This window comes from Xyrauchen texanus, chromosome 2, assembly GCF_025860055.1.
Source record: "Xyrauchen texanus isolate HMW12.3.18 chromosome 2, RBS_HiC_50CHRs, whole genome shotgun sequence".
Classification (NCBI taxonomy): Eukaryota; Metazoa; Chordata; class Actinopteri; order Cypriniformes; family Catostomidae; genus Xyrauchen; species Xyrauchen texanus.
In genome coordinates, this window is record NC_068277.1 from 32,602,016 (window position 1) to 32,626,603 (window position 24,588).

At 38.7% G+C, this 24,588-nt stretch overlaps 1 protein-coding gene across 1 annotated transcript; it reads left to right on the plus strand.

Moving 5' to 3' along the window:
* The first annotated feature begins 322 nt into the window (after positions 1–322).
* On the plus strand, positions 323–22,034 carry LOC127617198 (gamma-butyrobetaine dioxygenase-like). Its single transcript, XM_052089128.1, has 8 exons — positions 323–390; positions 519–907; positions 1,848–1,962; positions 15,494–15,692; positions 17,791–17,896; positions 18,352–18,548; positions 19,562–19,728; positions 21,657–22,034. The coding sequence occupies exons 2-8, from the start codon at positions 551–553 to the stop codon at positions 21,815–21,817; spliced, it is 1,302 nt and encodes a 433-aa protein (XP_051945088.1). The 5' UTR covers positions 323–390; positions 519–550; the 3' UTR covers positions 21,818–22,034.
* Positions 22,035–24,588: the final 2,554 nt, after the last annotated feature.

Below are 24,588 nucleotides of genomic sequence, written 5' to 3' on the forward strand. Positions count from 1 at the left end.
CCCTAATCACACCTGAACCAGCTTATCAAGGTCTTTAGGATTACTTGAAAATAACAGGCAGGTGTGTTGGAGCTAAACTCAGCAGGAAGGTAGCTCTCCAGGACCAGGGTTGGTCACCCCTGCTTTAGGCCAATGAAAAAAATGGAAAATACTACAGATTTCTGGTGCTATTTTGTGATTGGTTGGGGCGGTCTACAGCCAGTCCTCAATTTTTGCAAAACACACACACACAAAATCCATGTTTTGTAATTTTGTAATTAACAAGCCACAAATGAAAAGCTAAGTAATCTAAATCGGAGCAACAACACCTTTATTTCAGATCTAATGCACAGACAGTTTGATGACAATACATCAAATAAAGAAGCCATTCAATCACCTGCTGTGCAGAAGGTACACCCTTGTTACTCTTAACAGTCATTTTCATGTCAAGATTTAATTTTGGGTGAAAGGTTAGGTGAAGGGGCATGGCTGATATAAAATTTTTAAACAACTTAAAACTTTATGTGTCCTCATACTAGCAAACTAGTTACTGCAGTAACTCAGGACCACGATGTTATCAAATCTTACTCGCTGGGTGTCCAGAGGTACGCTCCAGGCACTGAAGGGGGCAAGCAGTCGGCCTCAGCTGGTCAAAACTCCTCATATTGGGAATCAGACACTGGCAGCAGCCCCTCTGCCCTTAACTGGGGGTAGTCAAGGAGTGAGGCAGGCCCAAGCGCTGTATCAGGAGAGGCTACTGAAGATTGATTGGGATGATGGGACCAGTAGTTTGTATCCATTCACCTGGCTGAGGGATAATTGTCAGTGCCCTAACTGCATGCTGCAGTCAGCGCAGGCACGCAGCCTGCTGCTCTCAGATTTGGACGTGCATATCCGGATGGACCAAGTGCAGCTGATGGACAATAAGGTTGGTCTTGATAAGAAAAGTTTAGGCCTGATTGTGTTTTGAAAATATCCGGAGACTAGCACTGTTATTCTGTCTGTAGCCTTGCTGGTTAAGCTAGTAAGGATGTCTGATGAGGATACCAGGACACAGCACATACAGTAAAAGGTGGAAAACTTCAAAAAGGTGCTAGTTCTACCTGGTTTTGTTAGTGTAACCTAATGTATTCAGATTGATTCAGTGATGTTAAATAAAATGTTTGGCTCGAACAAAACCACTTTAGATGTTCCCACATTAAACATATTTTTAGGTTAAAATGTTCTTTTCTTTTATGTACACAGTGGTGACCCTATACTGATCTTTTCAGCAGGGTTTACACCTAAGCCATTGTCCAATTGTTGTAAAAGTAATTTTCTGGGTTCAATACAAGTTAAACTCAACCAACAGCATTATTAATTTTGACTGGCCTCTCCATTACTTAAAAAAAAAATAAAGCAGCAAAAATCTAGGTTACAGTGAGACACTTACAATGGAGGTTAATGGGGCCAATCCATAAACATTAAAATACTCACTATTTCAAAAGTATAGCCACAAGACATAAACGATATGTGTGTTAACATGATTTTTAACTTTTCTGTGTAAAGTTATAAGGTGTAATGTCAGCAAACCCTAAAATGCCTGCAAATATTATTTAAACATGAATTCATGCAAGTCCTTTTTATAAAATTATAAGCTTTACATTTCTGCCTTTTGACCCTTCAAGAATTTGCCCCATTCACTTCTATTGTAAGTACCTCACTGTAACCTCGACTTTTGCATTTCTTTCTAAAGGAAAAGTAGGGTCCAGTTGAAATAATATTTTTTGGTAATCAGCATTATCCCACAAATTCTGTTGATTGAGCTTAACTTTTACTGAACCTGAAATATTCCTTTAATAAATCTGTTTATCTGAAACTCATTGTAGGTGTCCATAACTTGGCCAGATCAGCACAGTAGTGAATTTGAGCCAGAATGGCTGAAGAAAAGGTGCTTTTCTTCTGAGGCAAGACAGTCTTTGCAAGAGGAACTCTTCATTAATGGTGAGTTCATTCTTTTTGTCTTCATTGCTAAAATCTTTGTGTTATCTCTTTCTCTTTTGTACCTCCATACACCCAAGTTTTCCTCTTTGCTAGTTACTGCCGATCAACTGTAATGCTGCCTGGATGTTCGGAGCTGCTCTTATTATTTTATGCTTTGATTGCTCCTAAATAACTTTAGATATGTAGATGTGTATCTCTGTGCATTTTGATAACCTCAGAAATACAGATTATATAGCCTTTTTTCACTCACTCTTAGAAATATACTGTTTGAATGTTACCTAAAGATTATTTACCATTGTCAGTCTATTTGAGAACTCTGGTATTCACCTCTCTCTTTGTTGAAACTTGTAGCAAGTATTTTAGGATTTAGAATTTTCAGTGTGAATGTTTGTTAGGTGTTCCTCAGTAATGGGCCCTCTGCTCCCTAAGGGGCCATTCACACCCACCAAGTTTGCATCTGTTTCAGCTGTTATACTGTTTATTTTTTTATGTTAACATGCATTAGATGGAGATCTTTGACTCTTGTGCCACATCTCGCAGATTTTCTGTGTCTTACCCAGAAACACCACATTTTTAAGACGAGTTAAAAGAACTTAAAATTTTAAAAAATGCAACTCCAGACACTTGCATCTTGTTCTCTTCATTAAGCTGCATCTAGATTTTGAACACAAGAACACTATAGCCCCTAATAATAGCCATAATCTGTGTTGTGCACCATGGAAGAAAGAAAAGAATCTGAGTCTGAAACAGGTTATCGACAGACATCATTTGTCTGTATTGCTTAAATAAACATGGAATGAGAAACTAAATATTTTCACAAACATTTCCTTACTATATGAAATTGCTTAAATTCGATACTGTATTTATATCTCGTTGGTCTGTATGGGGATAAAAGTATTACGTTTTTTGCTCAAGAAATTATTACGAATCATTAGGAGTTTTCCTGAGACTATTTTGGAGAAACCAATACTGTATATACAGTATATATGCAGAATACATGTCCTGGCAGACACAATGTTCAATCTGCTATAACCACGGAATCTCTCAAGTTGGTATAAGCACAACAGCTCACTCTTCTCAAATTGCCTTAAATCTCTATTCCATGTGGCAGGAAGTAGAGAAAGACTTTCCACTCAGAGGCGATTCTGGGGGAAGTGTATGCACACTGAAAAGGTAACTGCTGTCCAGATCACACATGAAAAAGACAAATTTAAATAATCCACAAACATTAACCTACATAAGTACATTTAAATGTTATATAATCTTTAAAATGTGGTCTAAAAAAAAAATAGAAAGATAAGTGTAATACAACGTCACTTTAACACTTACTGTGGATAAAGCAAAAAACAAACTAACAAAAAACTCCCCAAGATTGGAGATTTCCATGATGCCTGTTTTTTGTTTTGTTTTTTGGAAGTAGACCTTAGTTAGGCCTGACTAAATCCAGAAAATACAGGAACACGAGGAGCACATGTAAACCACAGCACAGACAAACCCCTTCTGCTGCTGCTGAATTAACAAACAGTGGAGAAACTCCTGAAAACTAGCCCTAATGATAACATTTGCCCAAAATGTACAATAGAGCCAAAAAATGATTACAAAAGAAGTTTTTATTTACTAAAGCAAAGTTGTCATTAAGACTCCTAGCTATTAAAAATGTTTGGGTAAGGGGTTAAATTCATAATACAATTTTTCGTTGGTTCCTTTATTTTACTCTATGGGTGTAAAAGTTTTTGTATGAGCCAACTCGTGCAGTTTCTTATGAATAACTCATCTATTATGAGACTGGGCTGGTTTCTTTCCATACAGATGTGTCTGATGTGTAAATGTTTGAGAAGTTTGAAATGTTTGGTATTTGAGATTTAGCTCTTTTAGGTCATGTCCACATAAATCCAGAGACATTTGAAAATGCTGATTTTGTTTTCAAAGCGCTCTGCATACAAACTGCCGTTTTCAAGCTTTTTTCAAAAGTAAATCCACATAAAAACGTACGAAAACTTCTAGGTTACAGATGTAACCTCCGTTCCCTGATGGAGGGAACGAGACGTTGTGTCGAAGAAGCGACACTAGGGGTCTCTCTTGTGCGCCTCATATACCTCTGGTCTATGAAAAAAGGCCAATGAGAAGTTGGCTGACAGAACATCACAATGCAACAACTGCTTTATGCAGCACAATGAGCTAGTAGCTAACAGCTAGCGGTCGTGTTATTGTTTTGGTCAGTTTGTGTTGTGTTTAAGATAATGTCAAGGTAGTAGAGGTGGCGCAACTATGACGATCAGCCTATAATCCCACCCACGTTGAGGTGGCACTAAACTGCAGTGGTAATGCAAGCTCAGAAAAGTAAAGCGAGTAGAATTGAGGTGAGACGAACCGTAATGTGCAGTGGAAAAGTGAAATAAGTGAATAGCAAGCACAACAACACCACTACAACATGGGCCGCCATCTTGATTGTTTTGGGTTGAATGGATCACATGATTGCATCACATGACAACAAACATGTCTCTGTTTTCCCTCTCCACACTACAACGCTAATATGGCATTTTCAAACGTATCCATTTTGGAGAGCATTGTCGAAAAGCTCTGCTTTTGCTGTCAAAAACGCTGTCACAGTGTGGACCGAAGGCCAGAACGTACAGACAAATATGCATTTTCTTTTTTTTGTGATCAATATTTTATTTAAAGTTACCATATAAAAAGCATATCAAAGCTCACTGAACTATATACAGATAGATGCCATGACAACAGTGAGAAATGCCATAAAAAATAAAAAATAAAAAAAAAATAAAAAAAGAGAAAAAGGGGGGGGGGGGGGGGGATTACAGAGATAGGAAGATGTATGGTGTCAAGATCTCAGTTTATCTAACAGAATGTCCGCAATTTTTGCCCAGCTCTGAATAGTATTGTCCTTTGCACCGTTGATCTTGGCAGTGGTGCCTTCCAGCAATACAATGTCTCTGAAATAAGATAACCAAATTAAGGACGTTGGAATGGATGGCTCTATCCATAGCTTTAAAATAGTCTTTTTGGCAGCCGTACTTGCTGACAGTAAGGACCTTTTATGGTGAGCATTCAACTGAAGAGCGGAGTCATCTAACAGTAGAAGTAGCAATGGGTCTTGAGGTATGTCCAGATGTAGGATTTCGGAAAGAACAGTACTTACAAAGGTCCAGAAGGGAACCACCATTGGGCATTCCCAAAACATATGCAAATAAGAACCTACTGTAGATGTGTTACATAAATGACAGTATGGATCAGATCTAACCTTCATCCTATATAATACACTAGGAGTAATATAAGCCCTATTAATACATTTATAGTGAATCATCTGGTGAGCCAGGTTCTTAGATGACGTGAAACATCTGGCCCATACCACATCCCAGTCAGGTTTAGATAAACCATCCCTTTCCCAGGAGTGGACAGCTGGAATATATGAGTATTGCAAATTCAGAATTGAATTATAGATCTTAGAAACTAAGCCCTTAGAGGAGGCATTAGGGTCCAGCCATTTCCACAATGGATGTGGTAAAATATCAGTGGTCCAGGGAGCACCATATGCTTTCAGGGCTGACCTTAGTCTCAAATATAAAAAAAAAAGAGAATCCAGGTAAAGAAAATTCTGAACTTAATTCCTGAAACGATTTGATGCCTTTTTTTACAGAAAATGTCTTTCAAGGTATAAATACCAGCATCAGACCAAGCTTTAAATACAAAGGGTTTTTTACCAGTACACAAACAAATATTGTGCCATAATGGCGTTAATTTGGTGTATAAGAAGGGGCCTCCCATACTTTTGTCAACCTTTTTCCATACCTCGAGGGAGTACTCAATGATTGGTCCATAAATTTTCTTAGAACATTTGGAAACACTTGCAAAGGGTATATCTTGTAGACGAACCGGATGGGTGATATTCACTTCTAAATCTCGCCATGGAACCCGGGAGTCAGGGTTAACCCAGGTTTGGATTGTTCTTGTTTGGAAGGCTAGATTATAAATCTTAAAATCAGGGAATGAGAGACCCCCATCAAATTTCATGCGCTGCATCGTCTTAAGACGGATTCTGGGTTTTTTCATAATCCAGATAAATCTAGAGATAGCCGTGTTGAGTTCTTTGAAAAAAAAAAATCAGGTGGTGCTAGAGGTAACATAGAGAATAAAAAATTTACCCTTGGAAGTACATTCATTTTAATAGTAGATATTCTTCCATGAAGAGCTAAACATAAGGGGGACCACCTATCTAAATCTTCCTTGATCTTATTCAGGAGAGTTTGCTAGTTAGATTTAGAGAAAAGATTAATTGAAGGGGATATAATGATGCCCAAATATTTAAACTGTTTAACTATGAGGATCGAAGGAGGTAAGCTACTGGATTCCTGATTCGCTGCATCATTAAGGGGCATTAGTGCTGATTTATTCCAATTAATTTTGTAACCTGAGATAGTACCAAATAAATTAAAAAGATTTAAACATTCAGGAACAGACTCAGAAATATTGGAAACATAGAGCAAGATATCGTCTGCATAAAGAGAGATTTTGTGCGAGGTGCCTACACAGATAATGGGATGTATAGTTGATGACTGACGTACTGCTTGAGCCAAGGGCTCCACTGATAAAGTAAAAAGCAAAGGTGATAATGGGCAGCCTTGGCGAGTACCCCGACCAAGAGCAAAGGGTAAAGACATTAAGGATCCCATAAGAACATGTGCTGAGCAGCTATTGTAGAGTGTTTTAACTGTTTTAATAAATCCTTGTCCGACCCCTACAAAGTCAAGGACCGACCAGAGAAAGCTCCATTCAATTCTATCAAAGGCCTTCTCCGCGTCCAATGAGATAACTGCGGAGGAGGCTGGACAAGAATCGGATCTATGAATGATATGTAATAGTCGCCTGATATTATCGTACGCCAATCGGCCTTTGAGAAAACTGGACTGATCAAAGTGAACAATACTGTCTATGCATTTATTCAGTCTAAGAGTTAGAACTTTAGCGAAAAGTTTAGCATCAGTGGTGATTAAGCTAATAGGACGGTAGCTAGCACATTCTAAAGGATCTTTCCCTTTTTTAAGTAAAAGGGTTATCAGAGCTGTGTTTTGGTCCCTATGTAAGGCTCCATTTTCAACTGCAAAATTAAATGAGTTTAAAATAGGTGGTGATACTATATCCCAAATAGCAGAGATTAATTCAGGGGGAATTCCATCAATTCCTGGAGATTTTTTCTTTGGCATAGAGTCCAAGGCCAACTTCAATTCTTCAAGTGACAAGGGACAGTCTAACATCTCCTGATGATGTTTATCAATTTTAGGAAGATGAAGCTGTTGAAGAAAGGATGTATGTTGCTGGTAACTTGAAGAGTTCAAAGTGTATAATTGTTCGTAGTAAGTTTTAAAAGTCTGGTTTATATCTTCGGGTTGGGTGCATAAAGTGTCTTCATTCTTTATAGCGTGTATAACTGCTCTAGATTCCATCTGGTTGATTCGTAATGCTAATAATTTACTAGGTCTCTCACCGTTGAAATAATAAGACTGCCTTGTTCGATGCATAATAAATTCAGCTCTGTGCATGAGTAATCTTTTTAGCTCATATTTAATTGCACAAAGTTCTTTCTCCTTCCGTTGACAATACTTGTTTTTAAGGTCGTTTTCCAACATCTGAATCTGTTCTTCCAACTCATTTATGCGGCTATTTCTAGATTTTTGACGAAAAGAAGAGAAAGAAATACATTTCCCTCTAATAAAGCATTTCGTCACCTCCCATAAGGATTGCGGGTTGTTTGAAGAACCCCTGTTCAACTCAATAAACTCAACTAAGGCGGTGCGTAATTGTGATATAAATTCTTGGTCATGAAGTAAGGATGTGTTAAATCTCCAACGTTTACGTCCAGAGGGAGCAGAAAATGGGAAAAGACAAAGTTACCGGGGAATGATCTGAAAGAAGAAGGGGTAATATATCCGCGTTGTCAATAAATGGAATATAGACAGGAGATACGAGCAGATAATCAATGCGTGAGTATGATTTGTGGCGAGCTTAAAAGAATGTATAATCTTTGGCGCTATCATTCTTTAGTCGCCATATGTCACAGACATTGACCTGTTTTATAAAATCATTAAACAACTTTGAAGGGGTTAGGTCAGAGTGAGATATTTGGGACCTATCAAGTAAGGGATTATGCACAGCATTGAAGTCACCACCTATCACAAGATAGTAGTCACCAAAACTTAGTATCATATGAACAAACTGTTGATAGAACTCACTATCATTTTCATTAGGAGCATAAACTGAAAAAAAGCGCATTTAATATTGGACCATGTACCGAGTGTACAAGTAATACGACCTTCTGTATCACTCTTTGAACAGTGAATGGAAAAGGGAAGGCGCCGAGCAACCAATATCAAAACCCCCTTAGTTTTCTTAGTAGACGAAGAAAAAGAAACTAATTTATAGTGCCTATTCTGAAAACGATGTACGTCACAAGCTTTCAAATGACTCTCCTGTATTAATACAACCGATGCTTGCTTAGTTCGTAAATAATCCAAGCATTTAGTTCTCTTAATGGCGCCGTTTAGATAATTAATATTATTTTTTATCTAATTAAATATTATAAAATATTATAGATAATTAATAATAAGGTACCTCCCTTTGAATATATAACAAACAAATATGGACTTACATGGAAAAATCATGGCATCTGAAACTCTAAAGGAACAACAACTAGAACCGGATAAGAGGGCAGAAAGCAGAGAGTTAGAACGAACTCTCCTGCCTGCCAAAACAGAAATCTCGTCTAGATACGTGGCCAGCATAACAGTCGATCACTCGAGTCTGAAGGTCGACTCGGCATCACCGTTCACCAATGAAGAGATCGGCACAATCGCGGCGTACGATTCCACTTCAGCCGGCGTTTCGAGAAAAGCGGTTGATCCGCGATGCATCACTTTGATTGTAGAGGGATAAATCATGAAGGATGTGATCCCAATTTGCGTGAGTTTTTTCTTAGATTGGTTCATCTCGCGTGTTTTCGTGGCGGTTTGATTGCTGTAATCGGGGAAGAAAAGAAGCGAGCTACTCCTGTGTAAAATTTGACCCACCGATCGAGCTCCTTTAAGGATCGCGTTTCTGTCCTGAAAGCGTAGCAATTTGAAGATCAGTGTTCGCGGGCCTTTTCTGTTGCTGTCCCCTGCGTAAATGCGATGTGCCCTTTCTATTTCTATCGGTCTATCTTTAAGAGAGGGAATCCACAGGGGTAATTGAGTTTGCATGAAGCCCACAGCGTCGCTCCCCTCTTTCCCTTCTTTAAGACCAACAAGGCGAATATTGCATTGACGACTCTTGTTTTCCAGCCTCGCCATCTTGTCTTGAAGCATATCTACAGCCAACTTAACTGCAGCCGAATCTTGCTTAACTTTCCGAACTGCCGTCTGAATATTGTCAAAACTGTTGCTAATTATTTTCATCTCTTTCTCAAGGGAACCAATTCTTTCTGCGATTGGTTGAAATTCCTCCTTAAATATTTCTCGCACGACACCAAGCTGTAGTTTCAACTCTTCGGCCACCATGACACGCATTGCGTCGTTATCAGGATCCTTCAGCCGTTTTTTCTCCGGAGAGGCTGGTAAAAGGTGACGTTTAGCCATCACTACTGGTAACAAACCTATTTGCTGCGATAGAGCCGAAGTTAAAACTTAAACGGATGATTAATCGACGCCGAGTTGGGGAGCTCAAGACTCAAGCAGCCATCTCTGTCAGAGGGTCACGTGATCTCCACAAATATGCATTTTCAAACCAAAATTAATTTTAGTATTAGTATTAGTGTGGATGTGGCCTTAGATTTAGTTTAACTAAAGTCTTCTTGTTGTTTTTAAACTCTAGATTTTCTTGTGAAATAATGGTGAAATTATGCAGATTTTTCTGTGAAAGGCATCCTATGTCCCATAAAGCTGTAAATCTCCACGGCTACAAAGCTTGCATGTGTTTAACAAACTCCTTAACTGGCACATCATCCAAAAGTTTTGCCCTTTGTTTAAAGACTTCACTTATGAACTCTCTTGAAGCTGTCTGCAAGAGGCCTTTAAAGCACTCACCTTTTATGCTATAATATGTCCATCTCTGACAGTAATGTCCCATTAGTCATTTTGTGGAGTTGTAGATTCAACATCTCAGAGTGGTGGTGGCGTAGAGGGCTAAAGCACATAACTGTAAATCAGAAGGTCGATGGTTCGATCCACACAGCCAACACCATTGTGTCCTCAAGCAAGGCACTTAACTACAGGTTGCTTCAGGGGGGTTGTCCCTATAATAAATGCACTGTAAGTCGTTTTGGATAAAAGCATCGGCCAAATGCGTAAATGTAAATGTAAATGGAACATCTCCATATTCTTGACCAAGGACCAGCTAGCAAATTGATATTACTTGAGGGGCTTGAAAAAATAATCGAAGTTTTGGGGCCTGAAGTGAATGTCTGTTAGCTTTGAGGCCATGTATTTGCTAGTGTAATACATTTACAGTGTTTCTCTTCAGGGAAAAGCACCAAGAATATTGCTGACTCATTTGCACTACACAGATATGTGACCAATCAAATGCTCTCTGAAATTAAAATCCCTCCTCCTAACAGCTCCCTCAACAAAAGTAGCAAATCATGCATCGTGGCTGTGACATAACTAAAGCTTATTGGCTATTTAAAAAAACCTGTAACTTTACTTAACTTGAGTAGATTGCTTAAACTAGGAATTTTATGACCAGGTGCTCTGATTAATTTAGTTTCTAAATTACAAGAGTGCACTTAACACAGTTTACAAAGTAAATAAATACTTTGCACTCTCTTTGTGAGCTACTGTCTGTCCTGAGCTTAGTGAACTATACTGTGTTCTCGGAGCTCTCAGTAGAGACTCTGTTGAAAGAGTTTGACTGGATGTAGCAGACTGCCAGCGACAGGAGCCACAGCTTCACATTTCCATAGCTGTCAAAGAAACTGTTAAAGCACACACAATCTGACACCTTTCTTTTCCTATGTGCCTTTGTATGCATAAATATATATATACATTATGTGTGACTGTTTGAGTGAGTGAAAAGGTAATTGAAAAATAATGTATGTTTTTTGTGGAAATTTCTTCAGAGACCCAGCTTGATAGAATGAAGACATGATATTAATATCTGATTGGCTTTGAGGGCAGACTGATTCCTGCCAAGAAACCATAGTATGTCAGCGAGAGACAGAATATTGAGCATTACACGGTAATAAGAGCGCTGCATTACTGAGTCTGACCTGGACTAATTGAACCACTTCACCCTGGCCTCTGGGCCCAGCTCTTTCTCCAACTAACTCATTCAGCCACAGACATTTTTTATTATGGTTAACATGTTTCAGTCTGTTCGAGCTCTTCTGTCTCTCGGCTTTACTTTTCTGTTAGCTTGATAATCCTTTCACTTCCATACTTATTTGTGGGCAGTGTTGGATAGATTACTTCTGAAATGTAATTTGGTACTGATTACTAATTACACAACTAAAATTGTAATCAGTTATTTAGTGTTTTAGATCACAATTGAATGTAATCTGATTATTTTATACAGTTGGATTACTTAATGTAGGTTTCTGCAATTTTAAGTGTAGTAAGAAACAATTTACACTCCTTTCATGAAAAATTTGTAAACATGAAATCAAACAACAATTTGCTATTTGTCAGTACCTGAGTCCTATTCTTAAAGGAATAGTTCACCCAAAAAAGGAAATGATCTCATCATTTATTCACTCTCATGCTTTCAGAGATGTGAATTACTTTCTTTCTTCTGCTGAACACAGTAAAAGATTTTTAGAAGAATATCTCAGCTTTGTAGGTCCAAAAATCACATAAAGGCAGCATAAAATTACTCTATATGACTCCAGTGGTTAAATCCATACAGTATCTTCAGATGTGATATGATAGGTGTGGGTGAGAAACAGATCAATATTTAAGTCCTTTTTTTACTATAAGTCTCCTCTTTCACATTCACATTCACTTTCACATTCTTTTTCTTTTGTTTTTTGCTATTTGCATTCTTCATGCATATCACCACCTACTGGGCAGGGAGGAGAATTAATAGTAAAAAAGGACTTAAATATTGATCTGTTTCTCACCACACCAATTGTATCACTTCAGAAGACATCGATTTAATCACTGGAGTCTTATGGATTAATTTTATGCAGCCTTTATGTGCTTTTTGGAGCTTCAAAGTTCTGGCCACCATTCAGAATGTCAACCTACAGAGCAGAAATATTCTGCTAAAACATTTTTTTTGTGTTCAGAAGAAGAAAGAATGTCATAAACACCTGGGATGGCATGAGGGTGAGTAAAATAATTTGTAATTTCTTTGCTGAACTAACCCTTTAAAGCTCTTTTTTTTTAAGTTGTATTTCTTACCATTTTTCACCTTTATTCAGTGCGTAAGTGGAGATGGAAAGAAGGCAGTAGAGGGAGAATGCAATTGGGAATTGACCTTGAGCCGGGACTAAAACTCGGGTCGCCTGTTATATTGCAGCATATTTTAGAGCAAGGCTGCAGCCTCAAAGCTCTTATACTTTATTCTTTATTCTTTTTTAAGATGCTATCAGGCTGCTCCCACATATTTTGCTCATGCTCCTCATTACCATGAATATCATAGGTGTATTTGTGAGCTGTGTTTGAATAAATTGTAGAGCTCCTCTTCCTTTCCAAACAAAATGAGTATGCTGAGTTGACACTGTGGCTTCCTCCATGTCTGGATTATGGAATGGAAACAAACTTTCAGCTGAGGTGTGACTGTCGATAATGTAACTCTGAGAAATCTGAAGCTTATGCAAGCTCATACACATTAGCTACATGCATCTTAAAATGTGTTTTTTCACCATTGGCTGAGATAGTTTAATGCCAGTCGCAGCCAGACTTTTGACTTAACAACATAGAGTCGGGTCCAGATTGCAGCTTATTATGGCCAAGTACAACCCACTTAGTAAGGGACTGTCTGACCGACATGTAAAGCAGCCAACCACAGTTCATTTTATTTTTACATGCGGTTTAGGGCGGGTTCATATGAAATAATTATACCACAATAATAAACCAGTGTCATGAAAAATTCAAATAATGGTGAGGCAGTGTCTGGGGTTTTATAGAAAATTACAGAAAATGGGTAATTTGCTCTAGGGCTCCTGTAGCTCCACTAGAGCATGGCACTAGCAATGCCAAGAACATGGGTTCAATTCCCAGGCAACACAAGATGATCAAATGGATACATTGAATGCACTAAGTCGTTTTGGATAAAAGGGTCTGCCAAATGCATAAATTTACATGCTGTTTAAGATTGAGTTTTACTAATTTACTGCAGGTTTTATTTATTCATTCATTTATTTTTTACCACAGGTAAAATCTATGCCAGGTGGAAACATGGGACTTCCTAAATAGATAGGGACAAGAACTTAAATCAATAGAACTTATTTACTTTTTCACAATAGCACCATATAGTCTTACAGTCTCTTCAATGGAATGCACTGTATAAAGCTGTATAAAAACTCCATGATCACATCTCATTTTCCACAAATCATGTTTTCTCTCTTTTTTTTGTACAAAAAGTTCTTGGAAAGGTAATTCAAGTCTGTCTTTCATCAAGTCTGTCCCTCACACCCTCATTGTCATTACCGTAAAAAAAGATGGCACTACTGTGAATAAGGTCATTGAGAAATGATTTTCTTTCAGTTACAGGTACTGAGTTGTATTTGTCTCTATAATGAGAGTCTCTACTGTGACAGTTTTTCCAGTGTGATAGTTTTCTAAATTGAGAAAAAGGGGTAAAAAAATACTTCCATTTTGTAGAGGTCCAAGAAGCAATTTATTGGTGTAAGTGTTTGGTTATGCACATTCACATGTACACTTTTTTTAGAGGCCATCTGTGCAAACAAGAGACATTTTTCCAGCAGTGTTTCTGTTCAGTCAAACATTGCACGTCTCCACATAATGTTCTGGCCTTGGCCACACACACACTCACTCACACACAAACACACTCTCTCACACACACCCACATGTTGGGTTTCCATGTTTTATGGGGACTTTCCACAGACATAATGGTTTTTATACTGTACAAACTTTATATTCTATCCCCTACCCCTAAACCTAACCCTCACAGAAAACTTTCCAAATTTTTACATTTTCAAAAAACATAATTTAGTAAGATTTATAAGCTGTTTTCCTCATGGGGACCGACAAAATGTCCCTCACAACGTCAAACATTTCGGGTTTTACTATCCTTATGGGGACATTTGGTCCCCACAAAGTGATAAATACACACTCACACACACACACAAACACACACATACACACGCGCAAACTTGATTTTATATCATTGTGGGGACTCTCTATAGACTTCCATGCATTTTATGTATTTTATACAGATCTAATTATCATTTATATCCCCTAACCTCACAGAAAACATTTGGCATTTTTACATTTTCAAAAAAATATAGTTTAGATTGTTTAATAAGCCATTTCCCTCATGGGGACTGCTGGCTGGGCCCCACAAGGTAGGTGATCTCATGTTTTACTATCCTTATGGGGGCATTTGGCCTCCACAATGTAGCATAAACATGAACACACACACACACACACACACACTCACAGTATGTGTGTGCATGTGTCCATTATGTTAAGATATTCGCAGGGAAGTTTCTGTCATGTGTTATTTGAGTAAGATTTTTATAAAGGTTATTTTTCTGCTTAGCAATAAAAGGGTTGAACTGATGCTGAAAATACATTATAAATAAATATAATTATTCTTTGTCTGTGTTTTGATGTGTTTGCAATATCCCATATTTATTGTATCCCATATTAAATCATCCATTTAAAAAATACTCTCTAAAAAAATAAATTTCACCACAACAAATGTAGACATTTAAAGGATACAGTTAAAAAGCTTATTAATATTGAAAAGGTTGATACATTTGTGAATAGTACAGGTATTAAAACATATGGCCTAGCTGATTTAGTCAAGTTGGGTTTTTTTGGTTCTGAAGTCGACCGGTTCTTTCACTTCTAGTTGGTAGAAGGAGACTATGAATGTGTCTCTGTTATAAGCCTCACAGTGTTTGCTCAATTTGAGCCTGCAAATCTGACATGTTTGAGTTCCTCTTAATTATTTCTTCAAGGCAGAGAGAGAGAGAGAGAGAGAGAGAGAGAGAGAAGCATATTTAAGTTGCACTTTGTGTAATAATCACATCATTACTTTGATGCCATTCCTAATATACTTATACAAATTGGACCACTATGAGGCACAACTGTTCAATTGTTTAAATAGATTATTGGTCAATGATTAATCAGGACCTCAGTTTTCTAGTGTTCTTGAGTCCAAGTGTTGTGTTCTGCCTGTGAACTGCACTGGAACTAGCCCAACCTATGAGGCTTGTTTCCATAAATGAAAACATTTGGGATGAACAAGTACATTAAAGGGTCATTCTATAATTCTATATATGCAATGACATGAAGTGTAATGTGTTTAAGTGTGGAGTATTATTGTATAAGCATATTTATGTCTGTTTCAGAGCGTGAATACTGGGATTCTGGTCTGCAGATCCCCACAGCAAACTTCGAAGAGGTTTTACATGACGATAAGGCTGCATTGGCCTGGCTTGAGTCTCTGAGACGCATTGGCATTGTCTACCTGAGGGGGGCGCCACTGGAGCAGGGCCAAGTGGCCAGACTGAGCCAGAGAATTGGCTATCTCCGGCTCACCTTTTACGGGTATTGTAACTTACTGTAGTTTCTGATACTTTGACATATTGTTAAAGTGACTTGCATTTAAAAAAAAAAAACAGGGGTTCTGTGCACTAAGAGACAAACAAAAGTAGGACGAATAATTTGTATACATTGAAACAAATACGAGTAACAGTGTTTCTCACACTGCATACACAGAAACATAGCAATAACAGGAGTCATTATCATATTACATTTGGTAATGAGAAGAAAATTAGTAATTTCCTCAGTTTAAAAATCCCTTAATTGCTGCCACTTTAACTGAAAAAGGAAGTATATTCCTCAGAAATACTGTCAGCAAAATAATTTGGAACCTAAACAAAAATGGTTCAATTCTGGCATTTATGTCATTTGGCTGACATTCCAACTCATTTCAATATCAACAAGCAAAGATGACTTATAACCTACTGCAAAGAGCCATCAGTCATGGAAAAATGTAATATGCTCTAATGAGTCATCTTCAAACCTAATTCTTCCATCTGGCCAAGTTTACATATAAAAAAAATAAAATACAAAAATTCCCTCAACCCACGATGTCTGTTGAAAACATGGTGGGACATCCGTAGTGGTATGGGCACCCACCTTATGGAAGTCATTACATCTGATGATTGCTCTGCATGACTGTAAAACGTCCAAGGAATACAATGAAATTTTAAAGGACCAGGTGCATCTTATGTTGCAATAACAGTTCTCTCATGATGTTTCCATATTCCAAGATGATAATGCACCCATTCATACTACTAGAGTAAATATACTTCAAACTGTTTTCATGAATGCCAGAACTAAACGTCATTGGACCTTTTACGAGGGTTTTGGAGCACATATTAACAATGTTAATTTTAACCCATGTGCCTCGAGGAGCTGGAAGCTTCTTCTTATGAAATAGTGCAGTTGCCACTACAAATAGTTCAAGACTTGTTGGACCGCATTTCAAGAATGACTAACTATTTTAAAAGCAAGGAGTGACCTTACCTGTCATTATCTTAGATATTGATATGTTATTGTGTCCATCTCTGAGCACATATTTGAGAAGAATCATTATTGATATTTTACCTTTATCTTTACATGTTACATCATCTTTTTGTTTCTGACAAAACATCTTGGCTATTGAGAGTCAAGCAGTGTGTACATTTTAATGCAACCACATAGCCGGTTCAGTGGACTATTCCCTTTATGGAAGATAATTGAAAATGTTACGATATGAGTAATTTGTTTACACCACCATTATTTGATGAAAGGATTTCATGCTGTAACTGTTTCCCAACAAACAGAACAATGTTCCCCTCTCAGAATTCCACCTCAGACATCCATCAAAATAAATGAGAAATGACGTGAAAGAGCTTTTGCTTCACTTGTCCCATTTCTCTAGGCTCACTGGAAGATGATTAGTGAGCCCAAAATCCTTTACAAAATCCATAACAATTAAAATTCGGAATCGGACACCAAAGCCCCTGATAAGAACATGCAGAAAGCACTTTTTTGGAAAAGGGAAGAATGATAAGACAGTTAAGAACCTTCATGGTTAAGATTGGAGAAATAGAGCAAAAAGAAATCCCTGCACACAGAACATAAAGATAGAATAAGTGGACAGAACAGACCAAGTAGAGACAGTCACACTGTGAGCTCCTGGCTGTAATCACATCACAAAGCCATGCATGTGAAAACCCTCTCAGCTGACACCTGTTAAGTGACAGGCTAAGTGATTTAACACAGTGAGAGCCCCAGGAGCTCAGTTGAAACTTGCCAGAGAGCTGCTTCACCTGACCCAAACTGGAACAAAAAACATTGCATCTGCCAAATCGAGATTTATTAAGAAGAATTTTACTGGCAGGGGTTTGTCAGAAATGGAAGGGTTTGGTCTCTTGAACATGGTCAGAGCTATCTCACTGAGACCACTAATATGCCCTATTTCCTTTTTAAAAGCAGTGCATAGAAACACAACTCTTTCTTCCTTTGTTTTCATTGGGATAACAGAAGAATGATTTTTTTACTGTGGTTTCCTACAATAAATACATAGACAAATGCAGTTAAACTTTACAAGCGCGTGATCACCTGCTGATCTATTGACCCCTCTGTGCTTTCACAGACACACGTGGCAAGTGCAGGACAAGCCTATGGCTAACAATGTAGCGTACACATCTGGCAAACTGAGCCTGCACACAGACTACCCTGCTCTGCACCATCCACCTGGGGTGAGTTTAAACAAACACACAATTTATTAAATGAAGTTTCAAACGTAAGTTTGGGAGGAGCTTGTTCATCTAGGGCTGCCAGACATTTCCCAAGGATATATAAGCGGCTGCTTCCCTCGCACCGGTGATGATTCTTCTTGCATCCCTCCACCTCAACATCTCCATTTTTACAGTATATTTCATAATGCCTATACCAATTATTATCTCAAAATTGTCATTCTCATCTCCTGCTTTATCCATTCCTGTGCTCGAGCCCCTCCGTTATGGACATCATTATAAATCCATTTATCTCAATGTACTCCAGGACAATATGAACCAGTAAACTTGTAAATGATTAATTAAGACATTATATATAAAGTTTGATTTGCATTGTGGAAATGAAAGCACACACATACACAACACATGGATAAAAGATTGCTGTTGTAATAGTTGGCTGTTGTTGTGTTTGTATGTAGGTGCAGTTCCTACATTGTATCCGTCAGGCTGATCAGGGTGGTGAGAGTGAGGCGGTTGATGGGTTTCACGTGGCAGAGCAGCTCAGGAGGAAGGATCTGGAGGCATTTAACATCCTCTCTTCTCTCAGGGTGGACTTCACAGACAGCGGCACTGACTATTGTGACTTCAGTGTGCAGTCCAAAAACCACATCATAGAGTAAGATGCACTGGACAGAGACACACATTAATGCTGTGTTTGACAAGTTGTCACATCTTACCATCATCAACAGCAACTATCAGTGTCGGCAACATTTAAATCCAGGATTGATTTTCCAGGGCATTTTGTAGTTTTATGAGTGCATATTTTTTTTAACCACATAGAAGCAAACACTGCATTATCCATTAAGGTCAAATATTTCAATTTAAAAAAACTATTAAAATTAGTTACTGTAATCTAATTACTTTTTTAGTATATAAAAAAAAGCAGTGTAATGCATAACATTTTCAATTCTTGTCATCAGATTACAGTTACTGAATTTTTATTACTTTTAAGTGCAACATATATATATAGGGTTATGCTTATTTCTAATATATTATTTATGTAGAATACATAATGAGTCATCGTGAAGGAGAAATGTGCAGTGCTGAGTGTATGACTTGTGTGTAACATTTAATCATTTGTAGTGGATTACAAATTTTTAGTAACTTACTCAACACTGGATAGAATGTTTTTGGAATTCTAGAATGGGATAAAAAGGATATTTTTGCCCCATATTTAAGAAATCAGGGGCATTTTGACCCCATAGTCCTGGTTAATTTCTGAACCTGCCAAATATACCTAAATAATGCATTAAATGCATCTGTCAGTCATTTGGAAACTGAAACTTATAAGACATACATCTCTAGTTTTTAAAACAAATTGGGTTACACTTTAAAATCCGGTTAGCATTCGTTTACAACATTAGTTAACATGATCTAGCAATGAACAATACTTTTACAGCATTTATTTATCTTGGTTAATATAGAATAGGCCAAAGTTGTATATGTCAATATTCTATGAACTAACATGAATTAACAATGAACAAATGTATTTTTATGAACTAACATTAACAAAGATTAATAAATAATGTAAAAATATATTGTTCATTGTTAGTTCATGATACCTAATGCATTAACTAATGTTAACGAATGGAATTGTAAAGTGTTACCAAACTTGTTTTTGTTGTGCAGTGTGGACTCTGAGGGTCGAGTTGTGAGGATCAACTATAACAATGCCACACGAGACTCTGTGCTGGATCTGCCTTTGCACCAGGTTCAACCCTTCTATTCCTCTCTAAAGACCTTTCTGGATCTGCTCAACAGGCCCGAGAACGTGCTTACTTACAGAATGGAACCAGGTCAGTCTGGTCAGGAATATCCATCTCAGTTCACAGTTTATCTCTTTATCTATTCATATTAATATCAATATACCTTTTAATATAGTTGAAAGGCTTATCTCTATGCTTAAATACTTTTAAATTTGAATGGGACCCTCCATTTTAAATCTGATGCATTAAATGTAAATCACAACTGACAGATTTAATGAAAGATTCTTCTTCTTGATCCCCAGGGCCATATTTTACACGTGGTGGTGCTATGTTATGAAAAAATTGTACTTTTAAAATGTTCAGGTCCCCTGAGATATAAGATCATAAGATATGTGGTATCATTTGAAAACCTTAGAATCTGAACTTTACATATATAATAATCTATTTATGTTACATAAAATAACAAAATAATGAACATCCGCTTTGCAAATAAGCATGTAACGGTATGTATGGAAAGGAGGAGGTGAGAACCGGCTTGACAATATCAATAATATGTTAATAAGGAACTTAAACAAAAAGACAAACACACAAAAGTGTCAGGCAGCTGCCCGTAAATCTCTCTCTCTATCACACTGCAGTCTCCAGTGGGCCTTTATCCCTCTCTGAGGCTTGATTAGCCTGATTAGTAGCCTGGGTGTGTAGCATCATGTCCCGGCCCACCCTCCACCCTGTCACAAAGAGCTACCTAAATATAAAAATAAAAATGTAAATAGAAATAATAGAAATAGAAATATGAATATAAAAGTCTTTCATATAGCACTTAAATAGACAAATCATACATCAAATAATATCTCTCACTCTCAGGAATGAAACTGTGCAGATTTCTTTGTTGTCCTAATTCCATAGTTTGAAAGATTTCATGAAATATGATTTCTTTAAACATGAAATACAAACATCTCATTTATACACCGATCTTTGCTGCTGTAAGCCCCAAATAGCTAAAAACTTTATATCTGCTTTTACCTTTGGCAGTTTTCTAAAAATAAATTGCCATTTTGTACTTGTCTGTGAGCTTGCTTGTGTAAATAATCATGTTATTATATCTTATATGTTCAGAACAAAATATGCAGTCCAGCAGGAAAAGCATGCTATACAAATCATCATGTTATCAACTACTGATAAAATGCTATATGTCATCGCAAAGGGATGATCTCAGCTTTCTAATGACACTTCAATTGAGCTTCTAGTCCACTCAGAGGCCGAGATATTTGATGAAACAATGGGGGTTGTGCATAAACTGAAAACTAGTCTGAATGTCTAAGGACAAGCACATCTGTGATGGCTAAAATGCATTAGAGCGCCACCTACATTTTAAATGTTTTTATATTACTTGCTGCCATCTAGTGGAATGAAATAAAGGGGCAGTCACACTAGGCTTTGTGCACGCAATTCTTTTCCGTACACGCAACTGACCATGATATGATGTCACTCTTGAGGACTTCTGGTGTAAGTAAATATTACATCACAAATTACAAATACTATTATATAAAACATTTCAAAATATGTTGTGTACGCACTTTCCTGCAACAATAAATCAAGCAGCTTTAAAATATGTATTCTTTGTATTGAGCCAAGCGTGTGACAATTTGATCTTCTATTGCTCATGCGTCCTCTCGTCGTACGAATTTGCGGATCAGAGTTCACCAAGCTTGAACATTGGTACGCAGCATAGTATGACATTTCTTCGCATGATCTTGTGTTTCCAGTCTGCTGTATTCGGATGCGGAGTCTTTATTAAAAATATTATTTTGGGGGGTTTCTCAAAATGAGACCAATTATTGGCAATTATGTGTGAAGTATGTGTGAATTGTGAGCTGTTATATTTAAGTGGTAAAATTTGCTGGTGGCAGCCGAAAATTCCCCTAGAGTTGCAGTGGTTAAACTATTTTTGCATGTGTAAATAAACGACTGCCACATGAAGCTGGTTGTTCAATTTATTTATTTTTTCCTCTGTGCAGGTGACTTGGTGACCTTTGATAACTGGCGTCTATTGCATGGTCGAAAGAGCTACCTATCTCAAGGTCAGAGCACCAGACACCTGGAAGGAGCATATCTGGACTGGGACGAGGTCATGTCCCGCCTCAGGGTCCTCCAGAAGACTGTCAGTGGAGAGAGATAAGACCTACCCCTGCAGTGAGAGTGATTGATAAGAAGCAAAGTTGATATTATATCAGTCCTCTAGTTTTGGGCTGCTGTTGCTTTATGGGAACTTTTCACAACTCTTCACCTCAGACATCTTCAGATTGTAGAAGGGACATTTTCTGTTGAGGCATTTCCATTTTGCCAAGTAAATATTTTTTCTCTTTTGGTAGTTGATATATGTTTTAATTTTGGCTTATATAAGGGCACTTAGATTCCTCAGCTCTTTCTTGCACTTGTCTATTTATAATGATCTATTCTTTTGCATTAACCTATCACTGTTGTCTTAGGTATAAGGGAAAGTTTGCCAGGGATGATTTAAATATAGTAGTCTTAATATATCAATGAAGCACCACTGGTGACAGTGAGATCTGAATAACTGCCCAAAGTAAGGTTCCTGTTTGAACAAGGGGTTTATTCTGAAACGAACTGTTTTCATTATTCATTCCACATTGAAACAGATTGTCAATTCTGATATCACAGTTCAAGGTTTAGATTTGTTGTTTACCAGGAAAGATAATTTTGTGTATGTTTTTTACACGTTATCCACAGAACAAAAAAGTTTTAGCCATTTGGTTACCAAATGTGCCATTGGAAACCTGTGTTTGTGTATGTCTGGACCATCGTTCTTCCTTGTATGTATGAATTATTTGGTAAAAATGTACAATAAGGTTCCATACATTAACAGCAGTTAAAGCATTAGGTATCATGAACTAACAATGGAAAAAAATATTATAATTTTTTACAGCATATTTGTTAATGTTAGTTCATAAAAATACAATTGTTCATTGTTAATTCATGTTAGTTCATAGAATGTTAGCATATACAACAATTGGCCTATTCTATATGTTGAAATTAACATTAACCAAGATTAACAAATGCTGTAAAAGTATTGTTCAATGTTTGTTCATGTTAACTAATTGAAAAGTGTTATTTTAATATGGCTTTTATCAAAGTGAAGTTTTGCCCGTTTATTCTCGTTTTGCACTCAATTTTAGTTCAGGTTAGTTCAGACAACGATGAAACCGTTTGGTTACGTATGTAACCTCCGTTCCCCGAGGGAGGGAACGACACGTTGTGTCGGAGAAGCGACACTAGGGGTCTCTCTTGAGCGCCGATATTCACCTCTGACCTATTGAAAAGGGCCAATGAGAGTTGGCAGTCAGTATTTGCATACCCGCCCCGCATACGGGTATTTAAGCGGGGCAAATACGGAAGTTTAGTCAGGATTTTTCTGAGGAGCCGAAATGGTCCGGCCACAACAGTGGCTCGGTTCAGCGACATGGCGGAGGAAAGACACAACGTGTCGTTCCCTCCCTCGGGGAACGGAGGTTACATACGTAACCAAACGTTCCCCTTCTGTCGCTCTCTCCACGTTGTGTCGGAGAAGCGACACTAGGGGACCCATTCCAATCTTGCCATGTGCTGAACCGTGTACGTGAACTGCCGATACAGAGGCGGGCAGGGATTCATCCAGTGCCGCACATCGTCTGTCCCTGGCTGCACGTACCCTTCCCCAGTGCCCCATACAAACATCGGGATCCTTCTAGTTACCCTGAGAGGGGAACAAGGCGATGTTTGCCAACATGGGAATGGGCTAGCCTGGCTGGGCCTCTTTTCTCTCTATGTTTCTCGCATAGAGCAATCACGGCCGGGGCCCTTACACGCATATAGGGAAGGGGGTCTTACCCAGACCCTGCGGAGACCACACCTGCCCTTTTTTTTGGGGAGGAAAAGTGGTAGACACGTCACACGGCCGTCTTAGGGCTTGTGTGGAAAGTATGGTGCGGTGGTACATCCAGCCTCGAAAGGGGGGAGTTGCTACAGCACGGCGACCGGGGCAGCTGTAACTGCCTAAGGGAGACACGGGGGTCCACTCGTAAGGAGACAGAACCGTGGAAATACACACAGGGGGAGTCCGAGCAGGAGGTCTTACCTGTGGAGCACCTATACCAGTACAGGGTAGCCATCAGGGTACCCACAGTGGCTTGGGTCGGCGAGTTCCTCCGCTGAACCGCGAACCTGGAGGGCTGGGGAGGAATCGACCAGGGTCCCGACTCGGAGTGGGGCGCCCTGGGAAAAAAGGCGCACTACTTAACCTTGACATCAGGAAAAGAGCGCTGGGCGCAAGCGATCCACCCGGCCGGTCAGTCTACGTGTTACCGAGTTCTACGGGCTCGGACCTGACAAAACACGAGACGCAACCGACTCAACGCGGAGGTTGTAAAACCTTGCAAAGGTGTTGGGTGTTGCCCAACCCACGGCTCTACAGATGTCTGCTAGGGAGGTGCCCTTGGCCAGTGCCCACGAGGACGCAACACCCCTTGTTGAGTGAGCTTGGAGCCGCAAGGGTAGGGGCACAGCCTGGGTGTGATAAGCCAGTGTGATGGCGTCAACAACCCAGTGGGCGAGCCTCTGTTTGGAGACGGCATTCCCTTTCTGCTGTCCCCCAAAGCAGACAAAGAGCTGCTCAGAGCGTCTGGTGCTCTGTGTGCGGTCCAGGTAAATGCGCAGGGCACGCACTGTACATAGCAACGAAAGGGCTGGGTCTGCCTCCTCCCGGGGCAGCGCTTGCAGGTTCACTACCTGATCTCGGAATGGTGTGGTAGGAACCTTGGGCACATAGCCCGGTCGCGGTCTTAGGATCACAGACGTATCTGCCGGACCGAACTCCAGGCAAGTGTCGCTGACAGAGAACGCTTGCAGGTCCCCGACCCTCTTGATAGAGGTGAGCGCGATCAGCAGGGCCGC